The sequence below is a fragment of the Nelusetta ayraudi genome, unplaced genomic scaffold (genome assembly GCF_046127955.1).
Source record: "Nelusetta ayraudi isolate G7.1 ecotype Tasmania unplaced genomic scaffold, CSIRO-AGI_Nayr_v1 ptg000021l, whole genome shotgun sequence".
Classification (NCBI taxonomy): domain Eukaryota; kingdom Metazoa; phylum Chordata; class Actinopteri; order Tetraodontiformes; family Monacanthidae; genus Nelusetta; species Nelusetta ayraudi.
Genome location: NW_027466071.1, coordinates 4,013,540 through 4,040,782, shown reverse-complemented (window position 1 = coordinate 4,040,782; position 27,243 = coordinate 4,013,540). Strand labels below are relative to the sequence as shown.

Below are 27,243 nucleotides of genomic sequence, written 5' to 3'. Positions count from 1 at the left end.
CCTTTTTTTTTTTTTTTCTTTTGCACAATTCTACAGCCATACAATGACAATGTGTGTAGGCGGCCTGTGTGTATTCACAGACGGCTGTTTCTTCACTGATGGCGGCTCGTGTGTCTTGCTGTTACCATGGAGACCAGGGTAAACACGGCGGCCGTCGTGTTGTTCAGACACAGCTTCCCGAGTTGGGACTTTAATCTCGGTGCTCGGATGATTTTATTTTTTAATTTCGCGCAGAGATGTTGTGGCTTTTATCTCTGACTGGTCCGCACAGATCGACTCATTGACCCAGAGGACGCGAGTGAAAGGTAGGAGAGACACAAAGACTGTCGTGTTTGAATCCACCTGTTAGGACTCGATCTTTGTAATATGCAAAAATTGTTATGATTGTTATTGTATGGGTCATTTATATTCCAAAATTGCTCCAATTCGAATGGAGCAATTTTGGAATATTAACCAAATGAATAAATGCTTAAAAACTTGAAAATTGTTTTTTTTTTTTTTTTTTAAAGTTTTAATATTTTGTCAGTATCTGGCATCATGATTTTAGTGATCCCTGCTGGAGTGGACAATGAGATTTAAGTCAATCTGCTATCTGAATTTGGTGAAACTTCATTTTGAATCTGGCTAAAAGGTGTTACGGTGAAAAAGAGAACGACACTAACAATTTGTTTAGTTTTATTCCAAATGTGTTTGTTATGACCAATTCAAATCTGGCATTCACAAAGCAACGCTGGTCTCAAGTATGTTTTTATATTGAGCTTGTTGTTGTTTGTTTTAAACAGGTGAAATTAAAGCACGGAAATGATGCTGATATTTTAACACACAAACAGATCACAGTCAGCCACAAACACTCCACACAGCTTCACTTTTCCATGCAACTGCTTCCTCTGATCGCTGTGAGATTGGACTTTGGAGAAAAGACTCTGGTGGTGCGTTCAGGTTCAGCCGAGCCACGCCAGCAGAGCGGCGCAGCAGTTTGCAGCAGTGAGGTGAGAGAGCAGAGGCACCAGCACCATGCCCAAGAAAGGCAAGAAGGACCCGACGGCCGACATGACGGAGGAGGAGCGAGTGGTCTACCTGCAGCAGAAAGCTCAGGCCGAGGAGGAGGCGGCCAGGAAGAAGGAGGAGCTGCTCACACTCTTCCTCAAGGTGACACCACCACACTAGGTAGATAGAGATAAGATAGATAAAACTCTCTTGATGGCCTTTTCTTGAATGTCTCAAGCCAGGGGTCACAACCTTTCTGAACCTGAACATTTTAAAAAAATTGTTTTTTAAATGCTTTTAAAATGTTGAACTTTTCATCATGACATCAATGATAAGGATAATCTTTCACTCCAGGACAAGCTGCAGATGGAGGAGAGCAACACTGCGGTGAACCTGCTGAAGGTCAACGACGGCTGGCGCTCCATCCTGCGGCAGACGCGCAGGGCCGAGCTGCGGCACGACGTCACCGTGCTGAGCCAGACGTTCGAGAGGCACCTGGACGGGCTGGACTGCCTGCTGCACAACCTGGAGGCCGACATCCACAAGGCCGACCAGCAGGCGGCAGAGGTGCGCTGCATCCACGTCAGGAACCTGAAGCGCCTGCAGGAGGTGCAGAACAAGAGGCTGAGGATCCTGCAGCAGCAGTGGGAGAGCGGCCTGCAGCTGCTCACCTCCAAGTTCAACTCTGAGAGGTCAGCAGGTGGCCGGGCCTCCTGCAGCCCACGCAGCACCACTTCCTCCATGTTTTCAGTGTTTTCACAGTCATTTCAATAAAGATCTAGAATAGATTGAGCTGCGGAGTGTGGACGGCGATGAAGTGAAACGTGCGTGCGGTTGCAGGAAGCAGATGCTGGCAGACACCAGGCAGCAGCGAGCTCTGGAGGACGTGGCCTTCACTGCCGAACAGCAGAACAAGGCGGTGATGGACGAGACGGACACGCTGTACAGCGACGTCATCACCACCTATCAGGGGGCTCATCACAGCTGGGTACCTCACACTTGACCCCTGACCTTTCTTCCACCCTTTTCCGCCCCACAGCTTTCAAAGACCCGATGTCTTTGTGTTCTATGGCTCATGTGACAGACCACCAGCATGACGCAGGCCACCAAGGAGGAGATCCTCCAGAAGCAGGAGGATGAGAAGGTCTGCAACCGAGAGGCCAAGAAACTGGACCAGCTTCTCTCCAAAAACCACCAGCTGATCCAGAGCACTGACTCGGAGATGAAGCGGGCCGAAAAACTGCAGGTCCGAGAAGGCAGCATGCTGGCTTTGAGTGGAGGTCCAGTGGGTCATATTTGGCTCCATTTAAGATTTTTATTGTTGGTAAAAACTTAACACACTGCCCGTAAATTCATTCATCAAAGTACATACTTGCAGTATGACAAAAGTCATTGGGTTTTGCTGCCTTTAGAACTGTTCTGATGTCAATACCAGACTGCGTGTTGCGTATTTAGGGTGAACGCTGGCATCTTCAAATAAGTCAACCAAGAAGAAAGTGGACCAGGTATCCAGGTTTGGGTGCGCAGGCCACCATAGCTCACTGGCGAGCTCAGGAGAGGGAGTGAAACAGTGGAAATGTCACCGCTTGATGTCGCTGTTTCTCCTTCAAAAACTCAAAATATTACACGCTTAACCTTTACCGGTCACAGTTGAGCTTTATTCTGAAGTTTATGTCTATGAGTAGTAAAACCACATGACTTATTGTACTGCCAGTATACACTTTTCTTAAAGTATTTGAAATATAATACATTATATTAAGCTTTCACCAATATAAAAATTGCAAACCTGGCCAAATATGACACACTGGACCTTTAATGTGTTAAAACTGCGAGGTTCTCAAATTCTCTCCTTGAAATTCCCTCCTCCTTCCTCTAGGAGGCGGTCATCCTCATGAGGCAGATGCTGAGCTCCGACAAAACCAAAAAGCAGTCGGTGGAGGAGGATCTGATCGCAGAGGGCAACTACGTGAAGCAGAAGACCCGAGAGATCCGTGAGCAGCTGATTCAGGCTCAGACGGAGGCGAGGAAGCAGCTGAGCAGCCTCACGGTGCTCAGCAACAAGGCCACCAAGAAGCTGGAGGCCACCATCGGCAAGGTCAGGCTTACCCAAGTTCCCCCACGTCCTCCACTTTGTATTCTACTTGACCTCTGGATGTTTTCCTGCGCTGTCGTCCAGGGCGAGAGGGTTCTGCGTGTGGCTGAGATGTATCACAAACTGGAGAACGAACAGAGGAGCATCACCTCAGCGCTGTTCCTGGCAGAGGAGCCGGAGGGAGGTGGGGCTGAAGCAGCTGGGCAGACACAGGTGAAGTTCCAGAGCTCTTTCCTCCACTGCAGGAGGCCACAGCCAAACACTCAGTGGAGCTAAGAAGTCAAACTTGGACAAAGTCTCGGACCAACGTTGATATTTATTGAAAGAAATCTTCCTCCAGATTGAACAGTGAACCTTTTTTAAACGAGCCAAACAACCTGAATATGGAAATTGACAATAACAATAACTTCAGATTACACATGCAAAATCTTATTTCAGATTAAAAAAAAAAAAAATCTATATATATATGTACATATATCTGTATATCCAATTTATTCAGACTTAATGAGATCAATCCAAGTGACCTTTGACCTCTACAATGACAAGAGGCGCTCACAGTGGAGGCCATTGTCAAACTACCGCTGGTAACTCAACACTTGTTGATGCTACATTCATCAGGGTAACGACGCCATCTGCTGGGAAAACATTGTACAACAGTACACAGTGTTATGATTTGTTCAGACTTTGAAAGATCGAAAATTGGCTAATTTAAAGTTACCTACTTGAAATCAATTTTTTGATTTTTCAGTCATTAACTTCTCTTTTTTCATCAGTTTCCATTATTTTTGCTGCTCAGTTCCTTTTTTTCATGACGCCACCTTTAAATTCTCCAATCTTCTTCCTGGGTCTCAGGAACCGTGCGAGCTGCTGGAGCTGCCGCAGCTGATGCGCAGCATCAACACGGCGGTGCTGCAGCGAGAGGCTCTGCGGAAACACCGAGAAGACGTGAGCGGCGACAGCGAGCAGCTGCGCCTGCTGCTGCAGCAGCAGCTGGACAGCCTGACGCTGAGCGAGGACGCCCTGTACGGCAGCCACCCGCTGCTGGCCGTGTCGCCCGCACCCACCACCACCACCGCCGGCCTGCTGCTGGACACCAGGGGGCAGTACACCGTCATCGAGGCCGTCCACGCAGCCAGGCACGCACTGTAGCGATAAAGAAGAAGGAAATAAAATGAGAAAATAAACCATAATAATCAGAGGTGGCCGAAGTGTTCCCATTCTGTACTTAATCACAAAAAGGTAACCCTGACCCTCCTGACCCTCCTGACCCTGACCCCCTAATCCCAACCAATACTTTGGCTCACGGTTCAATAAAATCAGTTAGACTGAATCAAGTCATTTTTCATTCACTTTGTGATTCTTCAACTCACCGTCGAGTGCTGCCACCAAACTCACACCTGCTGCTACTGCTGCTGCTCCCCACTCTTCACCGGTTCTCCCTCTGGAGTCTCATCTCCACCTGCAGTGGGAAGAGAACAGTGTGACAACTGGAGGAAGGAACTCAGGAGGTCAGCTGACCTGAGAGAAGGCCAAATTTGGCCCGCGGCCCTACGGAGTTGAGGGCAGCTGCTTCTGTGGCTGTAGGGGGTCCTGGTTGACCCGGTCCGTCAAGGGGTTGGGCCGACACGTACCAAGTACACTGGGGATGAAGAGGATGTAAGTTATCCAGGTTCTGGTTCTACTGGTTTCCGGTTCTTTGGCAGAGCTTTTAACTTTTTGTTGCGTTCGACTTTGACGTCATTAGCGTCACACTTCTGCTGGTTGTCCACCAGGGGTCACTGTGGCGGCACATTCAGACCTGGCTGGCAACTGACTGGAAGGGACAGCGGCGGTCCTGTCACTATGCACCCTGGCCACTCGGTCCATTGGGGGGCGCTACAGGACATGGCCTCGTCGTCTGCGGCACCATGACCGCTGTCATGCAGTGAGAGTGCATCTCTCCAGAGTCGCATCCACGGAGGGGAACTGACCTGAAAACTCCAAACAAAAGATATAAAAGGAAAACTTCAAAGACTCGTTGACCTGTGATCGTCTAATAAGCGAAAACCACACCGGATGTCAGATGACGCCTCTTCAAAATAAACTGGCGTCGTCGCAAAAACGTCTGGAATAGACTGACAAAAAAAAAAAAAAAAAAAATGAAACCACTGTAAATCAGAGACATCGCATTCAAATTGGTGCTTTATTACAAAGAGGTTCCATGTTGAGGAAATACTTCAATACGAATACATTTCCAAATATTATCAACTATTCATCCAGATTTACCTCATGATACACATTACACACACACACACACACACACACACACACACACACACACACACACACACACACACACACACACACACACACCATGCAAAGCAAACGACTCATTCATTGAGTCGTCACAATAAGAAACCCCATTTAAAAACAACAAAAAAAACCAACACAGTCGCGACTGTTTCACGGCAGTAGGACACGCAGCAGTCGTGCGTTTCTGGCGAATGTGTGTGTGAGTGTGTGGAGGCGCGTGCACGTCCGGCGTCACCGGAGAGGAAGGGCGGTGCCCTCCAGGTAGGCAGCGGCAGCAGCAGCAGCAGCGGTCACATCGTCACTGCAAACAAGCCCGCACAGAGGAGCCACTGTGTGCAGAACAAACACACGCAGTCAGACGCAGAGACGCGCCCGTCGCGCGCACACTCACACACGCACACTCTCACACACCTCAAACCCAAAGACGAGACGAAGTAAGCAGAAATCCAAGCGGGGGAGCGGAGCGGAGCGGGAGCCGTGTGGAAATATCGAAAGAGGGAAGTTGGACCGGAGCACGCGCGTCCTTGTCGTCGTAGGAGGAGAAGCAGCAGCAGCAGCAGCAGCGCAGCGCTGGTCGGCATGTTCAGCTGGGTCAAACAGGAGCAAGGTGGCCGCAACAAGGACGGGGAGATGTACCAGACGGTGACGGAGGGACTGCAGACCCTGTACACCAAGAAGCTGCTGCCGCTGGAGGAGACCTACCTCTTCCATGACTTCCACTCCCCGGCCCTGGAAGCAGCAGACTTCCAGAGCAAACCCATGGTGCTGCTGGTCGGCCAGTACTCCACGGGGAAGACCACCTTCATCAGGTACAGTGCTGCTACTGATGATGATGATGATGATGATGATGATGACGATGATGATGATTCCGAGGCGAGATCTATTCCAGGTTGTGCAAGTTGTGACGTTCAAGGACCTGGTAGTCACAACAAACACGATGCCCTTGGTTTCAGAGATTCACTATGAGGAGGTTTTGCGTTCCCGTGACTGTGTGTGGTTTTGTTGCCAGATTCTGATTTCAGGCTTTCTGACTTTTTTGATGAGGACAATGCGAGTTTGTGATTTGGGTGGAGCGAGGTGGAGGTAACAAACAAAGCTGGCTGAGGGTCCTGTGTGACACGACCGCCATGCTCATGCTGAATGGTTAAAAGTGACGTTGCCTAGACAGTAACAAGTTTGAAAGAGGAGACAAGTGGAGTGCAGTTGGCCGTGAGTTTCTCCAGAAATGTGTCTCATTCCAACTGTTGTCAGTTTAGATTATTGTGACATCTAAAGAGCAACCGCTCTGTATTATATTACCTGCGTACCTGAACTCCCAGCGTGAGTCATAGTCACCACGACACTGCATCCGGTGCACTGCAGTTGTTACACACAGTTTTGTCTGCACTTTTTTTTCCCCCACTTCTAATTCAACACTTGCGGCAGCATCGTTGGTCTGTGACCTTCAAGCTACAGACACAACAAGTCAAACAGATTGACGCTCTCCAGTGCACGTTGAGCACTGACAGACAGCAGCCTGTAGGCGTGAAAGGCCGCTGACATCTGATCTCAGAGTCTCGCGTTTCGCCCCTCAAAACCTGTTATTTGAATGGGGGTGAGCGTGTCGCCCGCATGAGCTTTTTCCTCTTGTGTGTTTGTTGAACTGCTCATTGTAAGCCGTCTCGCTATTGTTCTGTGTATTTTCATAGACTGCCCCCCTGCGCCGCTATTGCGTGCGATATTTCCGGCTGGTTGTTGTTGAAGCAGTGCAGCGGGATTGAATCCTCACGGCCTCAAGAAGGGAACAAAATACTGATAAATCTGAGTGAATTGTGTGTTTTTCTGATTTATCCAAGCAGCCTGGTGCTTAATAGATTTACCAGGGAGAGTCGACCCCTGACTTCAAGCTGCTTAAATGCTGGGGGCTGTCACGAGTTTAGAGAGCTGATCAACACGCGGCTCCCCCGTGCCCTCCCCTCGCTCCTCATGTGGAAACACCCACGCACACACACACTGGATGTCCAGGCACGACACCGCTCACAATGCTGATGGCACAGTGGTTCCATCTGATTGCCAAAGTACCTGTTACATCACATCCTGCTAGTACTTAACATTGTTTGGCTGTACCGGTAGGAACTCTCAGGAACTTTCAGCCACTGCACAGTCTTACCTTATGTGTTTGTCGCCTCACAGTAAAGTCGAAACATTGCAGCTTCATCTTCATTGACGATTGGCTTTAATGAAGAGTTTTTCGATTACGATTTTGGATTTGTTCTTCTTTGTATCTGTGTTTCCTCGTATGGTTTTAGGCAGCAAAGGTCCAATGTGTAAAATATATATGAATAGATCAATATGGGTCCCAGTGCTCCCAGTTAGCTGCCATCTTGCACCAGCATATTTCTAAGGAAGCCTGGTGTGGACAATCCAGCTGCCTGACAGCAGAGCGTTTGGTGTTTAGGGTGAACGCTCTTGTTTTCACATAAACCAATGAGGAAGAAGGTGGATGAGGCATCCAAGTTTGTGCGTGCAGGCCACTGTAGTTCACTGGCAAGCCAATCTGGTGAGCTGCAGAAGTTAGGCTGTGTGTGTGTGTGTGTGTGTGTGTGTGTGTGTGTGTGTGTGTGTGTGTGTGTGTGTGTGTGTGTGTGTGTGTGTGTGTGTGTGTGTTTTGACTCTGTCTGGACCCCTGCAGACTCCCCCTGACAGGGGCGTTAGACACTGGAGCTCAGAGAAGGTGTTCAGTGTCGCCACTGTGTTCGTTCTGCGACGCTGAGCTGACGTTTGTTCAGGCAACAGAGCGGCAGTGAGATTTACCCTTGAGCTCTGACAGAGACATGATGTGACTTGCAAAAACCTCCCAGTCTGAGCGAGAGTCTGACTCAATCACTGTGCTTTGAGCAGCGGCAGCCTTCGCGTGCACCAGAAGTACTTACGTAATCTAGGAGGCTCTGGGTGCTGTCAAAGGTTTTCATGGTCATCACAATGTTCTACGTACTCTTTATTTTACACAATGCAAAAATTGTAACGCCAAATTCCCATTGGAGCAAAACAAGATTAGTAAACAAAAAGTAGATATTATGGGCTTGCTTTAAAAAATGATTTTTTTCCCCCACACTATAGGAGGAGCAAGACACACATTGAGTTCAGTCAGTTCAGTCAATTCAGTCAGGTTTTTCAATTCAATTCAATTCAATTCAATTCAATTCAATTCATTCCCTTCAGTCAATTCAGTCAGGTTTTTCAATTCAATTCAATTCAATTCAATTCATTCCCTTCAGTCAATTCAGTCAGGTTTTCACTTCAATACAATTCATTTCAATTCAATTCAATTCAATTCATTAGATTCAGTCAGTTCAGTCAGTTGACTGACAACAAGTGCATGTTGTACCACAATCATGACACTAAAAGCAGAACCTCTGCATGGCCTCCAGGTGGCTGATTGTGGTGCAGCCCCTCCCTGACTTTTCACACATGGGAATTGGTCCATTATTAACTCAGCATGCATATAACAAAATGAGTGAGGTGCTAAAGTCAGTCCGAGGTCAAGTGTATTTACCTTGACAAGCATTGCAGGGCGGCATCAGTTGATTTTTCCATTCACCAGACGCTCAGACAGACCCTGCAGGTCATCGATCATTATTGGATGGAGGGTTTATGGTTGCAGTTAACTGGTGCATCCCAGTCAAATTCCATCCTGTTCATTTTGCATTGCAGCTGCTGTTGATATTTCAAACACTCTGTGGCCTCCTCTGGCTGTGATGGAGTGTCGGCTGCGTCCTCCGCTCGGCGATGACAAGTTGATTATGATCTGTTGTGGATCCCAGGCGACACACTGGCGTACTGGGAGTCACAACCTGTGGTGGTCTGGTGGAGGAGAGGAGGCCCAGTGCTGCAGTGAGTTTATGATGTGCCTGGGTGTGTATGTGCTCTGTCTGAGCAAACTGGATACAAGCAGTCACACACAGAGCACATCAGCACGACAACCAGAGGCCCGCGTTTCACATTGACTGCTGTAGCTTCAAGTGTGTGTCTGTGTGTATGTGTGTGTGTGTGTGTGTCCACTACTGTGGCCCCACCCTACCCTGATTATTTGAATTATGGGGATTTAAAAGAATGCAATGAATCATGGGAGCAGGTTGCAAGTGTTGTGCAGAGTAAAACTCAGAGTACTGAAGGCACTGTTGTAGTCAGCAGGTCACCTGACTGTCTGTGGTATATTCTTCTGTATCCCTTGACCTCATGGAAGGAATGCAAATGATTTTGTTTCATTTTGTTGAAAGCTGCCCACCAAGCCGCAACCTAAAAAGCTTTGTTGTGACCCACTTTGGGGTTGCGACCCACCAATTGAGAAACGCTGGGCTAGAACAGTGTTGATCAGGGGTGGGCCTACTAGTGGGGCCACAGTGGGTTGTAATATTTAACAGAGGGGGGTAGCGGAGCAGCAGCAGATGGATGGAGTGAGGAAACATGTTGCTGTAATGTCAGTGGAAAATGAAGCAAAGCAAAGTTGCAACCAAGTCAGTGTCTTTGAAACCCCACCAGGGTGTTTAGCTCTTAGAACCACCCCAAACCACCCAGAACCACCAGGGTGTTTAGCTCTTTATTGAAATGACTGTGAAAACACTGCAAACATGGAGGAGATGCAGCTGTTTGACGACTGACTGACTTTCAATATCATTTCTTCAAGTTCTGTGGGCCGGGTTAAAGGGCTTGGCGGGCCGCATATGGCCCCTTGGCCGTAGTTTGCCCACGCCTGGTGTTGACAGTCAGTGTCGGAGCAGAGTGCGGATGTATAGGCCTCCGTCGTCCACCTCCGTCCACCTCTCCTTCCCCCCTTTGAAGCCGCTGGCAGCAGGAAGCAGGAGGACGGCGGCTCCACCGCTGCCGTCTTCCAGCCCTTCCTTCCCTTTTCACTTTTCTCCACGGATGGAATCTGTGTGAGAGGTCGGCAGGACGGTGCAAAGGTGACGGCGAGGAGAGGATCTCGCAACGTTGTGATGTTAGCTCAGGCATGGGCAAACTGTGGAGCTTCAGTAACGGTGAACTCTGGACTTGGAGGTCAACTCGTTCAGACAACTGACTGAGTTTTTCATTTTTCTCTCTGTCTGCTTTTTCAAACCAGGTATCTGTTGGAGCAGGACTTCCCAGGGATGCGGATAGGACCTGAGCCCACCACCGACGGCTTCATAGCGGTGATGTACGGCGAGAACGAGGGCGCCATCCCTGGCAATGCTCTGGTGGTGGACCCCAAAAAGCCTTTCAGGAAGCTCAACGCCTTTGGGAACTCCTTCTTGAACAGGTGAGGATCCGCCGCCACCCAACTCTTTTCTTTTCTTTATTGCCTCCCTCGTAAGGTGAGTAATAGCTGCGCACAGGTTTGGTCCTGATCCTGCAAATCTAGAAAAACAAGATGACACTCAGACTTGCCCAGTCTTGCAGCGCTGCATTTAGGCGGTAGTCCAATTTCACGCAAACTGAAATTCATGCAACATCACATCTCAGGTTCCTCTTATTCGAACGGCCACCAAGTCAAGAAGTCCTCTTGTCTTCCTGTGTGTGTGGCCAGATGTTTGCCTTCTGGTCTCCATAGACTGGAAGCAGCTTCATCACGTTGCAGCAGTGAAACTCTGCGTCCTGCTGCAGCTGCGATAGCCACCCTTTAACATTCTAGCGCTGTGGCTGTATTGACACAGCACACAGAGGAGGCTTTACGTAAACACCAGCCTGCAGACCGATGAGACCTTTAAGGAACCAGTCGCTCCACCTGATCCTGGGGGACAATGCATTATATTCCGAATGAATATCCCCCTGTATGACCCCTGACCCCTGGCCCTGCTTCCTCTGTCTCTCTCTCTCTGCTGTGGTGATGATTGACTGTTGCGCTGCAGCGCTGGAGTTCTCTTCATACTGGAGGCAAAGGTCACAGCGCAGCAATGTTCTGATTCTGCATTCCATTCACACAAGACAATGTGTTCGCACGAAAAACAAAGATTCCAGTTGAGTTTCAGAGGAGGGAATCTCATCTTTTATTCATTAGGTTTGTTTTTTTGCTGGAGCCCGCGTGAGCATCTTCTCTTGCAAAAGAAGCTGTGTTTGTATGAGGCTGGAACAAAGGATTAGGATGGCTAGATGGATAGATGGATGGATGGATGGATAGATGGATGGACGATAGATAGATAGATGGATGGATGGATGAATGATAGATGATAGATAGATAGTAGGGCTGCAACTAACGCTTTTTGATGTTGACTAATCTATCGATTATTTTTTCGATTAATCGATTAGTCACGATTATCTTCTTTATTTATCTTCATTTATCTGTGACACAGTCGTTTTATTTTTCAACGTAATATGTCGTAGGTGTCGATTTAAAGGTTATATGGTTCAACAGATATATCACAACTTAAATATCGAATTAATATACACAGTTTAGATAAATAAACACAGTTTAGACGGTCATTCAGTTCCATTATTTTTTGGAAAGGCACACATTCTCACAATGCATTGACTAAGTTAATATGTCATCTCCTCAAGTTCCTACAGGAAGTAATGGTCTGATTAGTTATTACAGAGATCATCACAGGGTTGCAGCTAAATTAAGACCAAGTCAAAATATTTTTAGACGCACAGCAGCTCTGATAATGATTCCACTCTCCTTTGGATCAACACACACACACACACACACACACACACACACTGGCGCACACGCTCATCCTGGCAGCTTTTCCTACTGCTGTCACTGTTTTCTACAGAAAAACACTCGACCCCTGGGAAGTGAACCCTTCACTACTGACCCATGAGTAAACACACACACACACACACACACACTTGGGCGGCCGTCCATCCAAAGGCTTGACAGTTTGTAGTGAGGGTTAAATTTAGTTTTTGAAATACGCCGGCCGACTGTTTCCTCTGTCCAGAAATATTTTAAGGACGGCCGCGAGGAAGCGCAGCCTCGCTGTGTGTGAACTCGTGCGACTCGGTGTGTGTGTGGCATTCCTTTAACCCAAGAACCTCATGTCATCCCAGTGGGATGGAGGGACCAAAATAAGTTATTGTTTCCAGGGGGAAGTTCGTGTGCGTCACCACGTGTTGGTACCAAGATTTTGTTTTTTCCCGGCGGTGGGCTGCCGTAGACCGTTGGCTAAATTTAACCTTGAAATTGATCACAAGATGACAGAGAGGAGAGGCCAGCACATATGGAGCGGGCACATATAGTTCACGCACTGAGTTATAAGAAGAAAAAAAAATCCATCCTTATTGTGCAAGGTAGGAAAACAATTTATTTACACTTGAAGATGTTGACAACCAGCCAGTGACAAGGACAGTGGTGGCTGGTGTGCAGTTAGCTGCCATCTGCTCCCAGTTAGCTGCCATCTTGCACCAGCATATTTCTAAGGAAGCCTGGTGGGGACAGTCCAACTGCCTGACAGAATAGTTTTTGGTATTTAGGCTGAATGCTAATGTCAAGAAACTGGACCAGGTATCCAGGTTTGAGTGTGCAGGGCCACCGTAGTTCACTGGCAAGCTCAGGGGGGTGAGGGGGAGTGAAAGAGCGCTGCAATCTGGATGTTGCTGTTTCTTCCCAAAAACTCCAAATATTACACACTGGACCTTTAAATCTGCTCAATTGTCTAAAAAGACACTCCTGATAAAAATAAAAATCTGGTAACATCACTGTTGATTTTTTTTAGCTTCTTTTTTTTTTTTTTTTTTAATGATTTGTGTTTGGCTCAATATGACTCAGCTTATTTACTGGGTGATAGATGGAAATCCTGTTTGGTGGCAGCCCTGCAGTCCAGTCCAGCTGCGTTAATCCTGCAGGCACACTGTGTTGACACACTGCCATCACGCCCAGTTTATAACACAACAGAGTCTGGTGGGCTTCACCTCCATTGAACAAACAGGATCCTCCTGAGTGCAGTGAGCACAGAGAGCAGTGAGCTCTGCAGCCTCCACTGCAGCTCCACTCCATGAGAACCACGGCTGACCTCCAGCCATGGTTTGGAAGCTGGAGCACTGGAGTGACGTCATGGTCAGAAACAAAATAACTGACATGTTATTGATGTTGGTGCGAGAACTAATTATTATTAGACGACTTTATTGCTGTTGATGGTCTTTCTGATGGTTCCTCTGATCTGTGGCTACCTGGTTCTCTGTTGTTGAACTTGGTGAGGATAACAAATGTCTCTGTCTCCCCCCCCCCACCCTCTCTCTGTATAGGTTAACATGTTCTCAGATGCCCAATCAAGTTCTTCAGAGCATCAGCATCATTGACACTCCAGGGATCCTGTCAGGAGAGAAGCAGCGAATCAGCAGAGGTATTTCGCCTTGTGCAATCCAAATGACCTCGATGACCTTTGGCCTTATTCACCTCTAAGTCCACTCCGACTGGGGGGTTTTCTATGAATTGAGTTTGAACGGTTCTTTTGCTTGTTGTCTTTGCTGTGTTTTTGCACTGTGTGCACAAAACACTGCATCTTCATTACCTCTGCTGAATATCAGTATCTGTAAAGATAAATGACCAGACATCCGCTCCAAGAGGAGAGTGTTTGTGCCCATGGCTGTCGGCTGACTAAGCTCATCAAACACGTCCGGCCGTTGGCATTTTGTCTTGTTGCATAATAGCCCTTGAGATTCTTTCACTTCCTCATATTGTGTGAGTTGGTTCTGCTGGGATCCCAAGAACTCTGCTGAAACACTGTTAATAGCAGCACAAAGATGTCACAGCCTGCATCACTGTGTCACCGTTGCCTGTGGAACTTCCTCATCAACACTGGATCTTCCTTTGTGTTGCTCCTCCACCACTGCAAGAACCTCCCCGCCCATTAATGAGGAGATTACTGGGTTCCTACAATGGAAAACTGACTTTCCAGCTCTTTCATGTGTTTTTAATGGCATAGCAACTAACACACCACAGAGTGTTGTAGTCAAGACGGCACCGACCAAGACCTTATTAAGACTAGAGAGTGTTGAAATCAAGACCAGACCAAGACTTTATGTATCAAAGAAAAATAACAACAACAGAGGAAAAAAAAATACGTACAGAATATATAGATGGCTAAATATGAGTCTGTGGCTGCTTGGGCCTCATCGCATTTTATGCTGCTGTTTACCTTTGTGTGAGGTTTGAACGCTTTTTTTTAAAATTATTTTTTTGTCCTAGTTGCACAGGTTTTCTGCCCTTATTGTACTTTCACTTCCCTTCTGGTATTGGTCTGTTTCCTGTAGCAAAATGCTGCGACGGAGCAGTAAAAGACAGTAAATGCAGATCTGAAACTGGAGAAACTGAGCAACAGAACAGCATCCACACTTTTCTGAAGTGGTGGAGGAGAGCGAGAGGAAGAAAAACAGAACTTTCCCCTCTTCATTTCTGTTCTCTTTCTCTGGAAAACTCTACAGTACAGTTTCTATCTATCTGTCTATCTATCTGTCTATCTGTCTGTCTATCTATCTATCTATCTATCTATCTATCTATCTATCTATCTATCTATCTATCTATCCATCCATCCATCCATCTATCTATGTTTAAGTTTGTCAGATTCTATTATTTTAGTTAGGGATGCCCCGATACAAAATACCAGTATTGGTACCCACACCGGTGTTGTGTGCCGATACCTCTGGAGTCTGGACCTGCTCCAGGTTTCTTCCCACAGGGGAGTTTTTCCTGGTCACTGTCGCCCCCTGCTGCTCTGGAGGCCCAGTTGCTTTTCTTCTGGTTGTACAAAGTGTTTGAGACGCCTCTGGTTGTGATTTAGTGCTGTACAAATCAAAGTTGATTGAGTGGTAAAGAGTGATGAGGAAAGCACACATGATCCTGCAGCCTGCAGGTGGATGCTGGGGGTGGAGGTGGGTCTGGAATCACAGGTGCAGTGCTGATGCAGCTCGGCATGCATTGACATGCAGAGGGGGGGGGGGGCGTTGAGGAATGACTAAAAGGCTAAATGATGAGGGTGCGTTTGAGAGGCGGGTGTGACGAGTCCAGCGCTCTGCTGCAGTCGGCTGCCTGCGACGACTTGCAGTCAGTTTTCTGGATTCTCAGTGACGTGAGTCTCTGTTCTTTTCCCGACGACGTTCCCTCGTTGCTTTCACTTGGCCTCGGCCGAGATGACGGAATCAATCAAAAGCCTCGGCTGGGCTGGGCGGCTGCAAGGAGGGAGGGCGGTGGAGAAGCTTGAGCAGGGCGTCGCCCCCATCTGGAAGAGTTTAGCACCGCTCAGCCCAGGCCAAATTCCTCCTCAAGACGTTAAAGGGGCTAAATGTGACCCAAACGGACACGGACAGCTGAGCAGCGACGTCACTGAGCCGATTAAACTTGGAGTGAGATCACAGCTACTGCCGTGATTTATCAGGATTCAGCAATTTGTTTTGGTGATCAGACTTTGACTGGATGTCTGTGTGACTCAGTGGCTGGGTTGGACTTTGAAGGAGCCTTCGTTTTATTTTATCAAATGGCTTTGCCGTCTTTTCATTCTGACAGTTTTCTCGGTTCTCCGAGTATTTTCCAGCGGAACAAAGGTCAGATGTTGCCAACACTGCCTGACATTGCAGTGAAAAGTACAATGAATTGTATTGAGGGAACTGAATACAAGACCTCTTCTTTCTCCGTTTCTCTCCTCTTTTTCCCCTCCATCTTTTTGCACGACAGTGCATCTCGTTTGCTCCAAGTTTAATGCAGTCCTGTGCATTCCACCAGTTCTGATCCTGCAGATGATCCCCATGACCAACTTTCTATCACGGCTCAGTTGAACAAGACTGAATGGTGTTGTGTGTGGTGACAGTCGCTCTCAACCTCCTCCACTGTGATGTTTTCCTCGTTCATGTTTGCAGCTCATAAATTGCAGTCATGCAAGTCATAGCGCTAAAAGGGAAGTAGCATTGTTAGACTGAAGGTGCTTCCTCTCGGACAGGAAGTGGAACATGTGAAGTAATCATTGGACACTATTGCCACAAAAACACACCACGCTCTATGAGATAGAAATTCTTCAGAATGAAACGTGCTCTTCTGGTTTTTGTGTTCTGTTTTTTTTTTCGTCTAAACTTTTGCCAAATTTTACATTGTGTAATATGACATATTTTGGTCTGGCCTGTGTTGTTGTTAAGGTTTCTTTTGTTGCATTTTCAGCCAGGGGATGGCTGCTGTCACCTCTTCAGACAGCCAGGCTGAAAGCTGAAGCGGTGCTGGTCAGCCAGTGACACCGCAGAGGCTCGCTTCAACACCTTCACACATGAATTATTCATCACAGGACAGAGTTTTAGAGAGGAGAAAAAACTATCTGTGGCTCCTGGGCCACGAGGCCACACATTGAATCCAGCTGCTCCTCTGTGAGGGCAGCCTGCACCACTGACCACTCACCCATCATAGGTTGCTGGTGTGAAACATGGTAAAGGATGTGATGCTCCACTCTTGGTTTCCCTGCTGAGGTGTGCGGTCTCTGGTGGTCACAGTGTGGTTGTGCAGTTTCACTGAGGCCTATTGTCCGCTGCACTCACTTCCTCTTTAATACCATTCCTGGCATATTTCTGTGAGCGTGTCAGACTCTGATGTTGACAGCAATTAACAGCAGCGCACTGGCTGGAGTAAGAACAACAGCACCGCATGATTTGATCAGGATGTAGTTGGACTGCTTTCCTCTGGACCAGCATTTTTTCCGTCATTGTTTGAGAAAAGGGGAAAAAAATGTGTAACTAATAATGTGTGAATAACTTTGACGAGGACTAAAACATTGTGAGGAGACGGAACCAATTTTAAGAGGCCATTCAGCCGTGCAGGAGCAGTGTTTCCATGGAACACTGGAGCGGTGCTGGTGGACCATGCAGGCCCACTGTGACACCATCACACAGGCTGGCGTCAGCCCAGTAAAGAGTGATTTACTCTCAGCCCAGTTACCCTCCACCCTCTCTCTCCGACACACACACACACACACACACACACACACACACACACACACACACACACGCATGCACACACTGAGTAATCATATTAGAGTTACTTATCTCAGTAATGGTCAGTCTTGTTATGTTATGGTGTCTCAAGATGGATGGAGGGTTAATATTAGCTGTGTGTGTGTGTGTGTGTGTGTGTGTGTGTGTGTGTGTGTGTGTGTGTGTGTGTGTGTGTGTGTGTGTGTGTGTGTGTGTGTGTGCGCATATTTGGTGGGCTGGTGCTACAGCTGGTTTTGTTCAGATTTGAAAGGCATGTGCAGCACATGTTGACACAGACTGAGTGGTGCTGGTTCACTGCTGTTTGAAGCACCAAACTGAGACCTTTAGCCAGGCAGGGCCCTCAAGCCATTCTCAGGTTCACTCTCTAGCAAGCAAAGTGTTTGTGTTGAAAGAAAATCACCGCGGTCTGTTACACACATAAAGAAAAAGAACCTCATTTGAGAAGTTGATGGAGAAAATAGTGTTTTGAAAGTGGCAGTGGCTGTAGAAGCAGTGCGCTCTGTCACTTCACAGTGGTCGTCGGTAGAAAAACTGAACAATGATGATGACGACAATGATGACGACAATGATGGTGACAATGATGATGACAATGACGACGACAATGATGACAAGCCTCCTGGTGTTTCTGTGTGCAGGGTACGACTTCGCCGAGGTCCTGCGTTGGTTTGGTGAGCGAGTGGATCGAATCATTCTGCTGTTTGACGCCCACAAGCTGGACATCTCGGACGAGTTCTCCGAGGCCATCAAAGCCTTCAAAGGGCAGGACGACAAGATCAGGGTGGTCCTCAACAAGGCGGACCAGGTGGGACATGCAGGGTGGAAGTCACACCGTTTGCAGTGACGTTAGGCCGAAAACAGCAACTCAAACTGTTGAAGTTGTTTTCTGCGCTTGTAGGTGGACACCCAACAGCTAATGCGGGTGTACGGCGCCCTCATGTGGTCACTGGGGAAGGTGATCAACACTCCAGAGGTGGTGAGAGTCTATCTGGGCTCCTTCTGGGCCAAACCTCTGCAGAACACTGAGAACAGGTCAGAGCACAGGGCTGTCCATCCATCCATCCGTCCATCCATCAATCCATCAATCCATCAATCCATCAATCCATCTATCCATCCATCCATCTATCCATCCATCCATCCATCTGTCTGTCCATCTATCTATCTATCTATCTATCTATCTATCTATCTATCTATCTATCTATCTATCTATCTATCTATCTATCTATTCATTGATTGTCCATTCATCCATCCATTCATTGAACATACATCCACCCATCCATTATCCATCCATTATATTATTGATTATTATTATTATCATCATTATTGGCTTTGATTGACTGACTGCTTGTTGCCTTCCCCACTCAGGCGGCTGTTTGAGGCGGAGTCCCAGGACCTCTTCAGGGACATCCAGAGTCTTCCCAGGAACGCGGCGCTGCGTAAACTCAACGACCTCATCAAGAGAGCGCGCTTGGCCAAGGTGAGAGAGGAAGTGACCTGTTGTGTGTGTGGCATTAGCCATGTGACCTCCTGTCTTCAACTCCTCAGCTCTCAAGTCGCTCCAATCTTGGAATTTTTGGGGGGGGGAAGTTGTGGAATGTTTGGGTGTTTGGTTTTGCAGTGTTCCATTCAGCAAAGGGAATAAACTGTGGAGAGTTTTAAATAGTCAATTTTAGACGGCTATCATTTTCAACTTTGAGGATTATGAACAAAGGTGGGGGGCGTCTAACCAAGTTCCTTCAGAGGAGTGACAATAAATGGTTTCAACCCTCTGCATCCACTCACCTCACTGATCTGCTCCATCGCTCAGAATTTAACAGTCATTTTATTCCCAAACCGAAACTGAGTCATTAGCAGCTTTCTGAGAAACACAAAGCAGAAGTGATACTGCATTGAAGAATCAATGGCAGCTATGAATGCACTTATCAGTGTTTCCAGACCAACTCTGGGTCCTTGTTTGGAGCGATAACATGAATTTGCTGCAGGAAGCTCCAAGGTATAAATCACAGGTTTGTTTGAAGCGCATTGTGCTGCGCTGGAAGACATTTTTCTTTCCCGTCGAGGTGTTTTTGATGTCTGAAGAGTGAAGGTGAAAACACGTCCAGCCGTGGAGGCGACGCCTCCCTGCAGGGAAATAGTGCACTTCTTCCATGGCTGTCACAGTGTGAGGAGAGACGACTGGGTTCAGCTCCTCACTTCTGTCATCACTTTGCTCCCATCGCTCTTTTCAAGCACGATAATCTGATCATCAGTGCATGTGTGTAGTGCCGACACTGGCTGATGATGTGACTTGGTAATGACTTTGCCAGAACGTTGTGTAAAGTGTGTGAGCTCCCAGGCTGTGATGGACCAAAGCTGCATCTTCTCCTCTGCTTGAAGGTATTTTCTCTCTTCCTCTCTGCGCTCTGGATTTATGAGCCTGCAACCCAGTGACCCCCCCACCCCCACCCCTCCCTTCCCAGCTCATACAACCCCTCCTTTCCTTCCTTCCACCTCCCACAATGCCGTGGGCCAAAATGGAGGATTGATGGCGACGCCCTCTGCCCTCCTTCCTCCTCCTCCTCCTCCTCTTCTTGCTGCTGATCCTCATCACTTTTTTTTTTTTTTTTTTTTTCCTTGTCGTGATCCTCCAGCTTTTCTCTCGAAGTCATTGATCAAATACAATACAAGTCGTCTTCACTCTCAAAAGAGAAATAAACTGCCTCCACATGAATCTACTGCTGGGCACCTCGATCACTTGGAAATGTAAATTCATGAAAAACGAAGTTTACCTCTGCAAGGTGAACATCTGAAGTGCACAACGAATGTGTTTTTATATTGGATGATTTGTTAATCTGATGATTTTTCTAGCTGTTTGTTAAAGAAACAAAGGACGCTCCTAATATTCCCCCCCCCACCCCCCACCCCCTCTCCCTGTGTGTTGCTCCCAGTCGGACGTCTTCCTCTCTGCTCTGCAAATGAGGAAACTGTTACACAAACATTGTTGCTGTTTGTCGGTCCTCAGCTGAGGTGTGACAGCATGGGGGCAGTGTGTGTCTATCTTTGTTTACTGTCTGTGTGTGTGTGTGTGTGTGTGTGTGTGTGTGTGTGTGTGTGTGTGTGTGTGTGTGTGTGTGTGTGTGTGTGTGTGTGTGTTGAACCTCTCCTTTCAAAGAACTCAGCTCGGTTCTTGTGTTGGCACTAAACAACAGTCAGTCTTTGATGACTTGTGTGTTGGGTCCATGCATCTGTCAGCAGATTCATTTTCAGTTCTTTTCATTGAGTGCCTCTCTTTGTTTCCACCCGCAGGTGCACGCCTACATCGTCAGCTACTTGAAGAAGGAGATGCCGTCTCTGTTCGGGCGAGAGAAGAAGAAGGAGGAGCTGATCATGAGGCTGCCGGAGATCTACACCATCCTGCAGAGGGAGCATCACATCAGCCCTGGAGACTTCCCCAACGTCACCAAGATGCAGGTAGAGGAACCTGCAGCCTCGGCGCCTCTGCACACCGTCCACTGGCGCTGCCTCTTCACATTTACTCCTCCGAGTGGCGTCATCAGATCCATCACATCTGACGCAGATGTTTGGGGCTGATGCTACCCATCACTTCAAACCCTGTGTGGTAGAAACAAACGAAGCCGCTGTTCCTCAGGCCAGCTGCAAACTGGTTGCTTCCCTTTACATTTCGACAAGACAAGCGCAGTGACGTTCTTGCGGTAGCATCTCACGCACATCACAAACTTAAGGGCTAAATGGTTGAGGTCCATATTTCTGTGTCAATAATAATTTGAATACCTTGGAAAAAAACCTGCGTCACTCCTGCAGCCTGACAACAGGCTGGTGTGAACGCACCGTTGGGTGTGTTTCATTTCTCTAACGTGAGATGGGAAATAAAGAGTGAAGACTCTTCAGCACTGTTGTGTGTCTGCGCTGGTCTACAGCTGCACTCGAGACTGTTAGAGAATTGGCAAGAGAGCACGTTTCATAGTTTTTGCTCCCCAGTGAAAAGCCCTCAGGAAGCACACACACACATGCACACACACACACACACACACACACACACACACACACACACACACACACACAGGTCCAGCTGCAAATAGCAGGAGGTTTCTGGTGAATCTTTAGTGAAAAATACCTCAACCTTCTGCAGATGTCCGGTTGTATTCACTGGTCTCTCTGTCATGTTTGTCTTTCAGTGCCTTCAAAACTCTTCTTTGTGAATTCAACGGTGCAGAGGCTTTAGAGATATGGCAGAGAATTGAGAATTGATTTTGAATCTTAAGAGTAAATGCTGCAAAGTCGATGACAGATTTCAGTTTCCAGCCTTAAATGAGGCCTCTGGCCTCGTGTGGCCGCTAGAGCGCCCCCTGGTGTAACAGCTCGGTGGGATTAAGGCGCTGTCACGACGACACAAGTCCTGAACCAACAACTTTTATCTAAGCTTTGGTTAAAGGTTGGTTGATAGTCAATAAAGACGTGCAGATAAACAGATAAAACCCATAAAGTGAAGTTCTGCTGGAGTGACTCATCTCTATGTACTGGAGATTAGAGGGACCAGTGGAGTAGAGCGACACACACAGTGTTTGTGTCTGCTGAGCCAACCAGCTTGTACAGTTGTCACTGTTAGAAGCTAACACTGTCCACTGTCCACTGCAAAGAAGAAGAAATGAAATGTTGTGTAATGCTCTGGAATTGTTAAAGAAATCTGCTGGTGAAAAATTTGATTTGCAGGAAGTGCCGGCCGATGACGCCCACATCATTTATGTGTAATTATGTAGTAAATTAAACCTAATGACATACAGTGATGATATTAATGTGTTTATGGGCAGTACATTGAGCTTTTACCAATATAAGAATCCTAAATCAGGCCAAATATTACACACTGGACCTTTAACCTTAAAAAGAAATTTCAACCTCCCCTCCCTCTCTCCGCCGCCCCCTGCAGGACATGCTGCAGCACTACGACTTCAGCAAATTCCCCTCGCTGAAGATGAAGCTGATCGAGTCGGTGGACAAGATGCTGGCCTCCAAGATCGCCGTGCTGATGGCCATGATCCGGGAGGAGGAGTCCAAGCAGCCGCCGGCCATGGTGAGCGGCGGCGCCTTCGAGGGCTCCCAGAACGGGCCCTTCAACCAGGGCTACGGCGAGGGCATCAGCGCCGGCGCCGACCTGGACGACTGGATCGTGAGCCGCGAGAAGCACCGCTACGACGAGATCTTCTACATGCTGATGCCCGTCAACGGCAAGATCACCGGCGTCAACGCCCGCAAGGAGATGGTGAACTCGCGGCTGCCCAACTCGGTGCTGGGGAAGATCTGGAAGCTGGCCGACTGCGACCAGGACGGCATGCTGGACGACGAGGAGTTTGCGCTGGCCCAGCACCTCATCAAAATCAAACTGGAGGGCTACGAGCTTCCCACGGAGCTGCCCAGCCACCTGGTGCCGCCGTCCCACCGCAAGAACCCCACAGCAGAGACCCTGTACAACCACAGCGAGGACTGACCCCCCCCACTGGAAGACCTCAAGGACTTCCCAGGAGAAGGTCCAGAAGATGCCATTTGAAAAAAACAAGAAAACAAACCAAAAAAACAACAACTAAAACACAGAGATGAATATTTCAGCTAATCGTGTAAAGGGAATTTGAACCAATCAGCAGACAGACAGCGTGAGAATGTCAGGAGGGGCTTCTGTCGTGCAGCTACTGAGGCTGGGAAGGAGAGAAATGTTCATGTCAAATGTTCTTGTATTTTGTTGAACTTCAGGTTCATTATATTTCGAGTTGCTTCTAAGACATGAAAAGACCTGGTTTCCTTGTTCTTTCATCAACTACTACAACTACAATTTTACTTTATTGCAAACACTTTTATTTTGAAAGAGCTCCGAGTTTGTTTTTTGTTTTTTTTAAAAACAGAACAACTTTACCAACTTCCTGCCTTGTTTTCGCTTCACATTGGCCTTGACAGTGTGTAGCAGCCTCTGGGCCGAATGGCAGCAGCAGCAGTAGCAGCAGCTAGTGAGCAGTTTTTACTCACAATCAAATTTTTATTTCTTAAATTAAAACTTCAACGATTAAAATACCTCTGACTCTGTCCCCTAAGAATATTTCCTGTCCAGTCTGTCGAGATTCTATTCTTCTAAAAAAATCTATTGTCCATCCATCCTATCATTTACTGTTGTCAGGCCAGCAGCAACCTTCACTGTCACTCCTCCAGAAACAAGTTCTGGATTTTTTTTTTCTTTCTTTTTTTTTTACTCACGCTTATATCATTTAAAAAAAAATAAAAATAAATTATAACTCTTATTATGTTAATGTGCAAGACAATGTTCTGCATTGCGGTTTGACAAGTCGCCACGGCTTTCACAGAAAAGGAGAAGAATGATTGGAATTTTTAGAAAAGCGTGAAGGTTCTGCATCTTTGTAGCGTCCAGCCCAGACTCTTCACTGCAGCCTGGGCTCACAGTCGCTTCTGTTCCAGCAGCTCTGGCTCACGAGGCCTCTGGATGTACAGCGTTCCCTGTGAGTGAGTGGACAGTTGGCACCAGTTTCCTGACATTGTCAGCGGCAGAGGAGAGGTGACGAGCTGGAGACCCTAAAAAAAAAAAAAAAACACCCTCACCAGTTCCGCTCTTTTGTTCTGTACTTCCAAGAAACGTGTGTGTGTGTGTGTGTATATGTGTGTGTGTGTGTGTGTGTGTGTGTGTGTGTGTGTGTGTGTGTGTGTGTGTGTGTGTGTGTGTGTGTGTGTGTGTGCGTTAATGTCGAGCCTCACACACTGTGTTGCACAGACCCACACTAGAAACTGTGATACGATAAGCATTTAAATAAAAATGACATCTCATGTTTAAGACAACGGTGAGATAATCGGAGCTGAAACTTTATTTACAACGAGCTTGGATCCAACTGTATTTGGCAAAACTAAAAAAAACTAATTCATCAATGGAGTTTAATCAGCGGGTTGATCAGAAGGAGACTCAGGTCGAATCATTTTCATTTTTCCATGCAGTCAAAATATCCAGTGTGGCAATGCTTGACATTTTGACATGCAACTCATCAGTTGTTGAAGTTGAGACTTCTGGTGGCGACGTCCTCAGAATGTAAATTGTAATATTTCTGATAGACTTTGAGTGCCTTTGACAGAGAATTTGTCAGCTTTGGCCTTCAGTGAAAAGCTGCATTTTCTGAATGGAGTTCTCATGTTGCTGCTGCTGCTGCTGGTGGATGTGCCATGTCATCATAATGCACGTTCTCTGACCCACATTTGCAACCAGTTTCCTTTGTTACCATCTATTCCGTCATTTCCTCCCAAATCATTTATCTTAATTATAGCAGCAGAGAGATGAACAGGGGTCAATGAACCCCTGGATTTTATTTTTTTTTGTCATGTGATGTAATTTACCAGTATGAAATCTGAAGACCTTATTAAGTCCAGAGAATCTTCATGCCAGAGTTCTTTCAGTGTGGACTTTGGTTGTTCTTTCTTCCTGTAGCTTCCTCCTGCAGTCCAGCCACATGCAGCTGATGGGACTCAGTGACCCTGAATTGACCCTTGGTGTGAGTGTGAGTGTGAGTGCCTGTTTTTCTTCCTATGCGGCCCTATGATAAACTGGGGACTTGTCCAGGGTGTAGCTCCACCTTTGCTCGGACGGACTCCAGCTCCCCCAGCAGCCCTGAGTGCAGTGAGGAACCATCATAGCTAGATGAAGAAGAAATATTTTGAAAATAATTTACCCGTGTGTGCCTCTTATTGAAACAAATTCAGAGCCTCGCAAAGTGAGCACGAATGTTTGTTGCCTTTTGTTCCTATGACAGGACTGTAAGTCGGAGTCCTTGAAGATCCAGCACTGGGGAGCTGGTGGTGGGTTTGTGCCTTTTATATGCAAAGAAAGACCAAAGTAGAAGAACAGTCTGCATCCGCTTCCACTGGTCAGCTCATCCCCCGGTCAAATTACTGATTTGTTTTCTGTAAGAGAGAGAGAGAGAGCGAGAGAGAGCCTGTAAGGTCATTATGAGGTCATTACTCTGTCTCCATCAAAGGACCAAAGTGTGTATCGATCCATGTGTTGCCATTCAGGTCATTTCTGGTGAGATGCTTCTCGATGAGACTGTGCATTCAACTGAATTGTGCATCTTGAATGTAAGAGTTGTTGTTTTTTTTTAATTATCAATTCTGTGATGTAGGTTGTTGTTGTTGTTTTTGAAAATTGTATTTGAATATTACCTGTCAATATTTTGGGGTTATGGGAAGCAAACTCACAACCTCCTGTTGGCAGAGATCAATAAAGTTTATTCATGTATCAAACACCATTGCTTGTTTTGTTTTTTTCTTCTGCATTCTGGGAGATTTTGCGTTGGTACTGCAGTCTACAGTGTGACGCAAAGTCAAACGAATTGCAGGGGAAGAAGGAAAGAAGAACCTCGGAAGAACTTTCACCAGAAACCGGGCCTGGTGTTGGTTCCACTGTCACAATCTGAAAGCCTTGGTTCAGCTACTTGCAGGTGTGTCTCATTAGCAGAACTCTGTGTTCTGATACACATGCATGCATGCGTGTGTGTGTGTGTGGGGGGGGGGTCAGGGTGTGTGAACTTTGAAGCCATTGGCTTTACTGCTTGAGCAGCCCTGCTCATCTGACATCAGGTGCAGGGTTCACTGAAAGACGGAAACTGTTCCCTGTAGCCTGTCGCAACGTGTCGGACTCCAGAACCACGGCTCTTTTCTTCATCTGGGCATGTGGCTCATTTTCTGAAGTTCGACAGCTAACAGCCAATTAAAGCAGGAGGGTGAGAGGTAAGAAAAGTCCTTGTGTGTTTACATGCTCTGAAAAGTTCCGTCGATCGATTGGACTGTGCGGTTCCGCTGGTTCTGAACGTGGATCACAGTCTGTCTACACCTCAACCGGCAAACTGCAGAAATCCGAATGTTTTCTACGTCTGTTTGCAGCTTTTGTCGAGCTTCACTCTTGTGTTGTCCAGGAAGAGCAGTGCAAAAGCAGGAGAAACGCTGTTGAATGAAGTACAGAGTAAAACTGTGTCAAAAGTATAAAAGACACACAGATACACAATCGTTGGGCGAAGAGGAATTTATATTGCATTACAGCGCTGAAAGGTGAAACAGCGTTCCGTCGGGAACATTTTAATCTTCAACTCATTTAACGACAGTCACGTGACCAAGCCACATATACTCAGAAGAAACAACGGTCAGACAGGGTGAGAGGAGGATGAACACTGACTCCTAGTTGTGTAGTCATGCTGAGGAGTTACACGCTGTATATGCAGCGCACAACTAATCTATCGGACGATCTGTCATGAAAATTGAGGAAAAAAAAAACCAAAACTTGCCTAAACTAAACTGTAAATGTTGTTTATTCATTTCAGAAATTAGAAACGGCTGAAAATTTGAAATGAATTAAGCATCACATCCTATGACCATAACTGTGTGTTTTCTGCTCAGGAAACAATCTATTATTTTAAATCTTAATCTAGAAATAAAAATGTGCCTTTTCTCTCTTTTTATGTAAAACAGGAAGTTTGAAAAAATTAACAGATAACGATAAAAAAAACATTAGTTATATTCCAGAATCAAAATATCCCTTTAGTTAAAGTTGCACTCGTACTAGGATGCTGACACTGCGGAAACATTAATTACCAATCACCAACGAACCACTTGACGATGCAGTGTTTGAACGGTGAAGACGCTGCTCGCTATTTCCTGGAGCAATGCAGGAGTTTTTTGAGCCACAAGTTCTTCTTTCGACTCAGGCTGAATCATCGATTCTCTGGCCAGCGCTACCAGGATGGAGTTGCCGGAGGATGGAGCGGGGCGGGTCCGGGAGCTGCAGGAGCAGAGGATGGCCATCCAGAAGAAAACCTTCACCAAGTGGATGAACAGCGTGTTTACCAATAACGGGGTGAGGCACCAAGTCGGGCAGAGTGCTCAGCGTGAGGAGAGGCACCACTGCATTCCCATGTGGT

The 27,243-nt window shown here is 47.0% G+C and overlaps 3 protein-coding genes across 3 annotated transcripts in view; all 3 read left to right on the top strand.

Annotated features, from left to right (window-relative positions):
• Positions 1 to 115: 115 nt before the first annotated feature.
• On the top strand, positions 116 to 4,301 carry drc2 (dynein regulatory complex subunit 2). The gene is made up of 8 exons (XM_076027717.1): positions 116 to 325; positions 973 to 1,149; positions 1,342 to 1,679; positions 1,828 to 1,975; positions 2,072 to 2,233; positions 2,864 to 3,082; positions 3,164 to 3,292; positions 3,932 to 4,301. The coding sequence occupies exons 2-8, from the start codon at positions 1,015 to 1,017 to the stop codon at positions 4,226 to 4,228; spliced, it is 1,428 nt and encodes a 475-aa protein (XP_075883832.1). The 5' UTR covers positions 116 to 325; positions 973 to 1,014; the 3' UTR covers positions 4,229 to 4,301.
• A 1,522-nt stretch (positions 4,302 to 5,823) lies between these two features.
• ehd4 (EH-domain containing 4) lies at positions 5,824 to 25,573 on the top strand. The gene is made up of 9 exons (XM_076027716.1): positions 5,824 to 6,180; positions 10,473 to 10,649; positions 13,574 to 13,671; positions 17,932 to 18,098; positions 18,192 to 18,325; positions 18,659 to 18,770; positions 20,579 to 20,743; positions 22,218 to 23,955; positions 24,038 to 25,573. The coding sequence occupies exons 1-8, from the start codon at positions 5,951 to 5,953 to the stop codon at positions 22,773 to 22,775; spliced, it is 1,641 nt and encodes a 546-aa protein (XP_075883831.1). The 5' UTR covers positions 5,824 to 5,950; the 3' UTR covers positions 22,776 to 23,955; positions 24,038 to 25,573.
• A 360-nt stretch (positions 25,574 to 25,933) lies between these two features.
• sptbn5 (spectrin, beta, non-erythrocytic 5) overlaps positions 25,934 to 27,243 on the top strand; it is a 41,638-nt gene continuing 40,328 nt past the window's right edge. The window contains exons 1-2 of the mRNA XM_076027432.1: positions 25,934 to 26,059; positions 27,056 to 27,179. Coding sequence (XP_075883547.1) covers positions 27,066 to 27,179 — 114 coding nt within the window. The 5' untranslated portion in view covers positions 25,934 to 26,059; positions 27,056 to 27,065. The remainder of the gene's footprint in view (positions 26,060 to 27,055; positions 27,180 to 27,243) is intronic.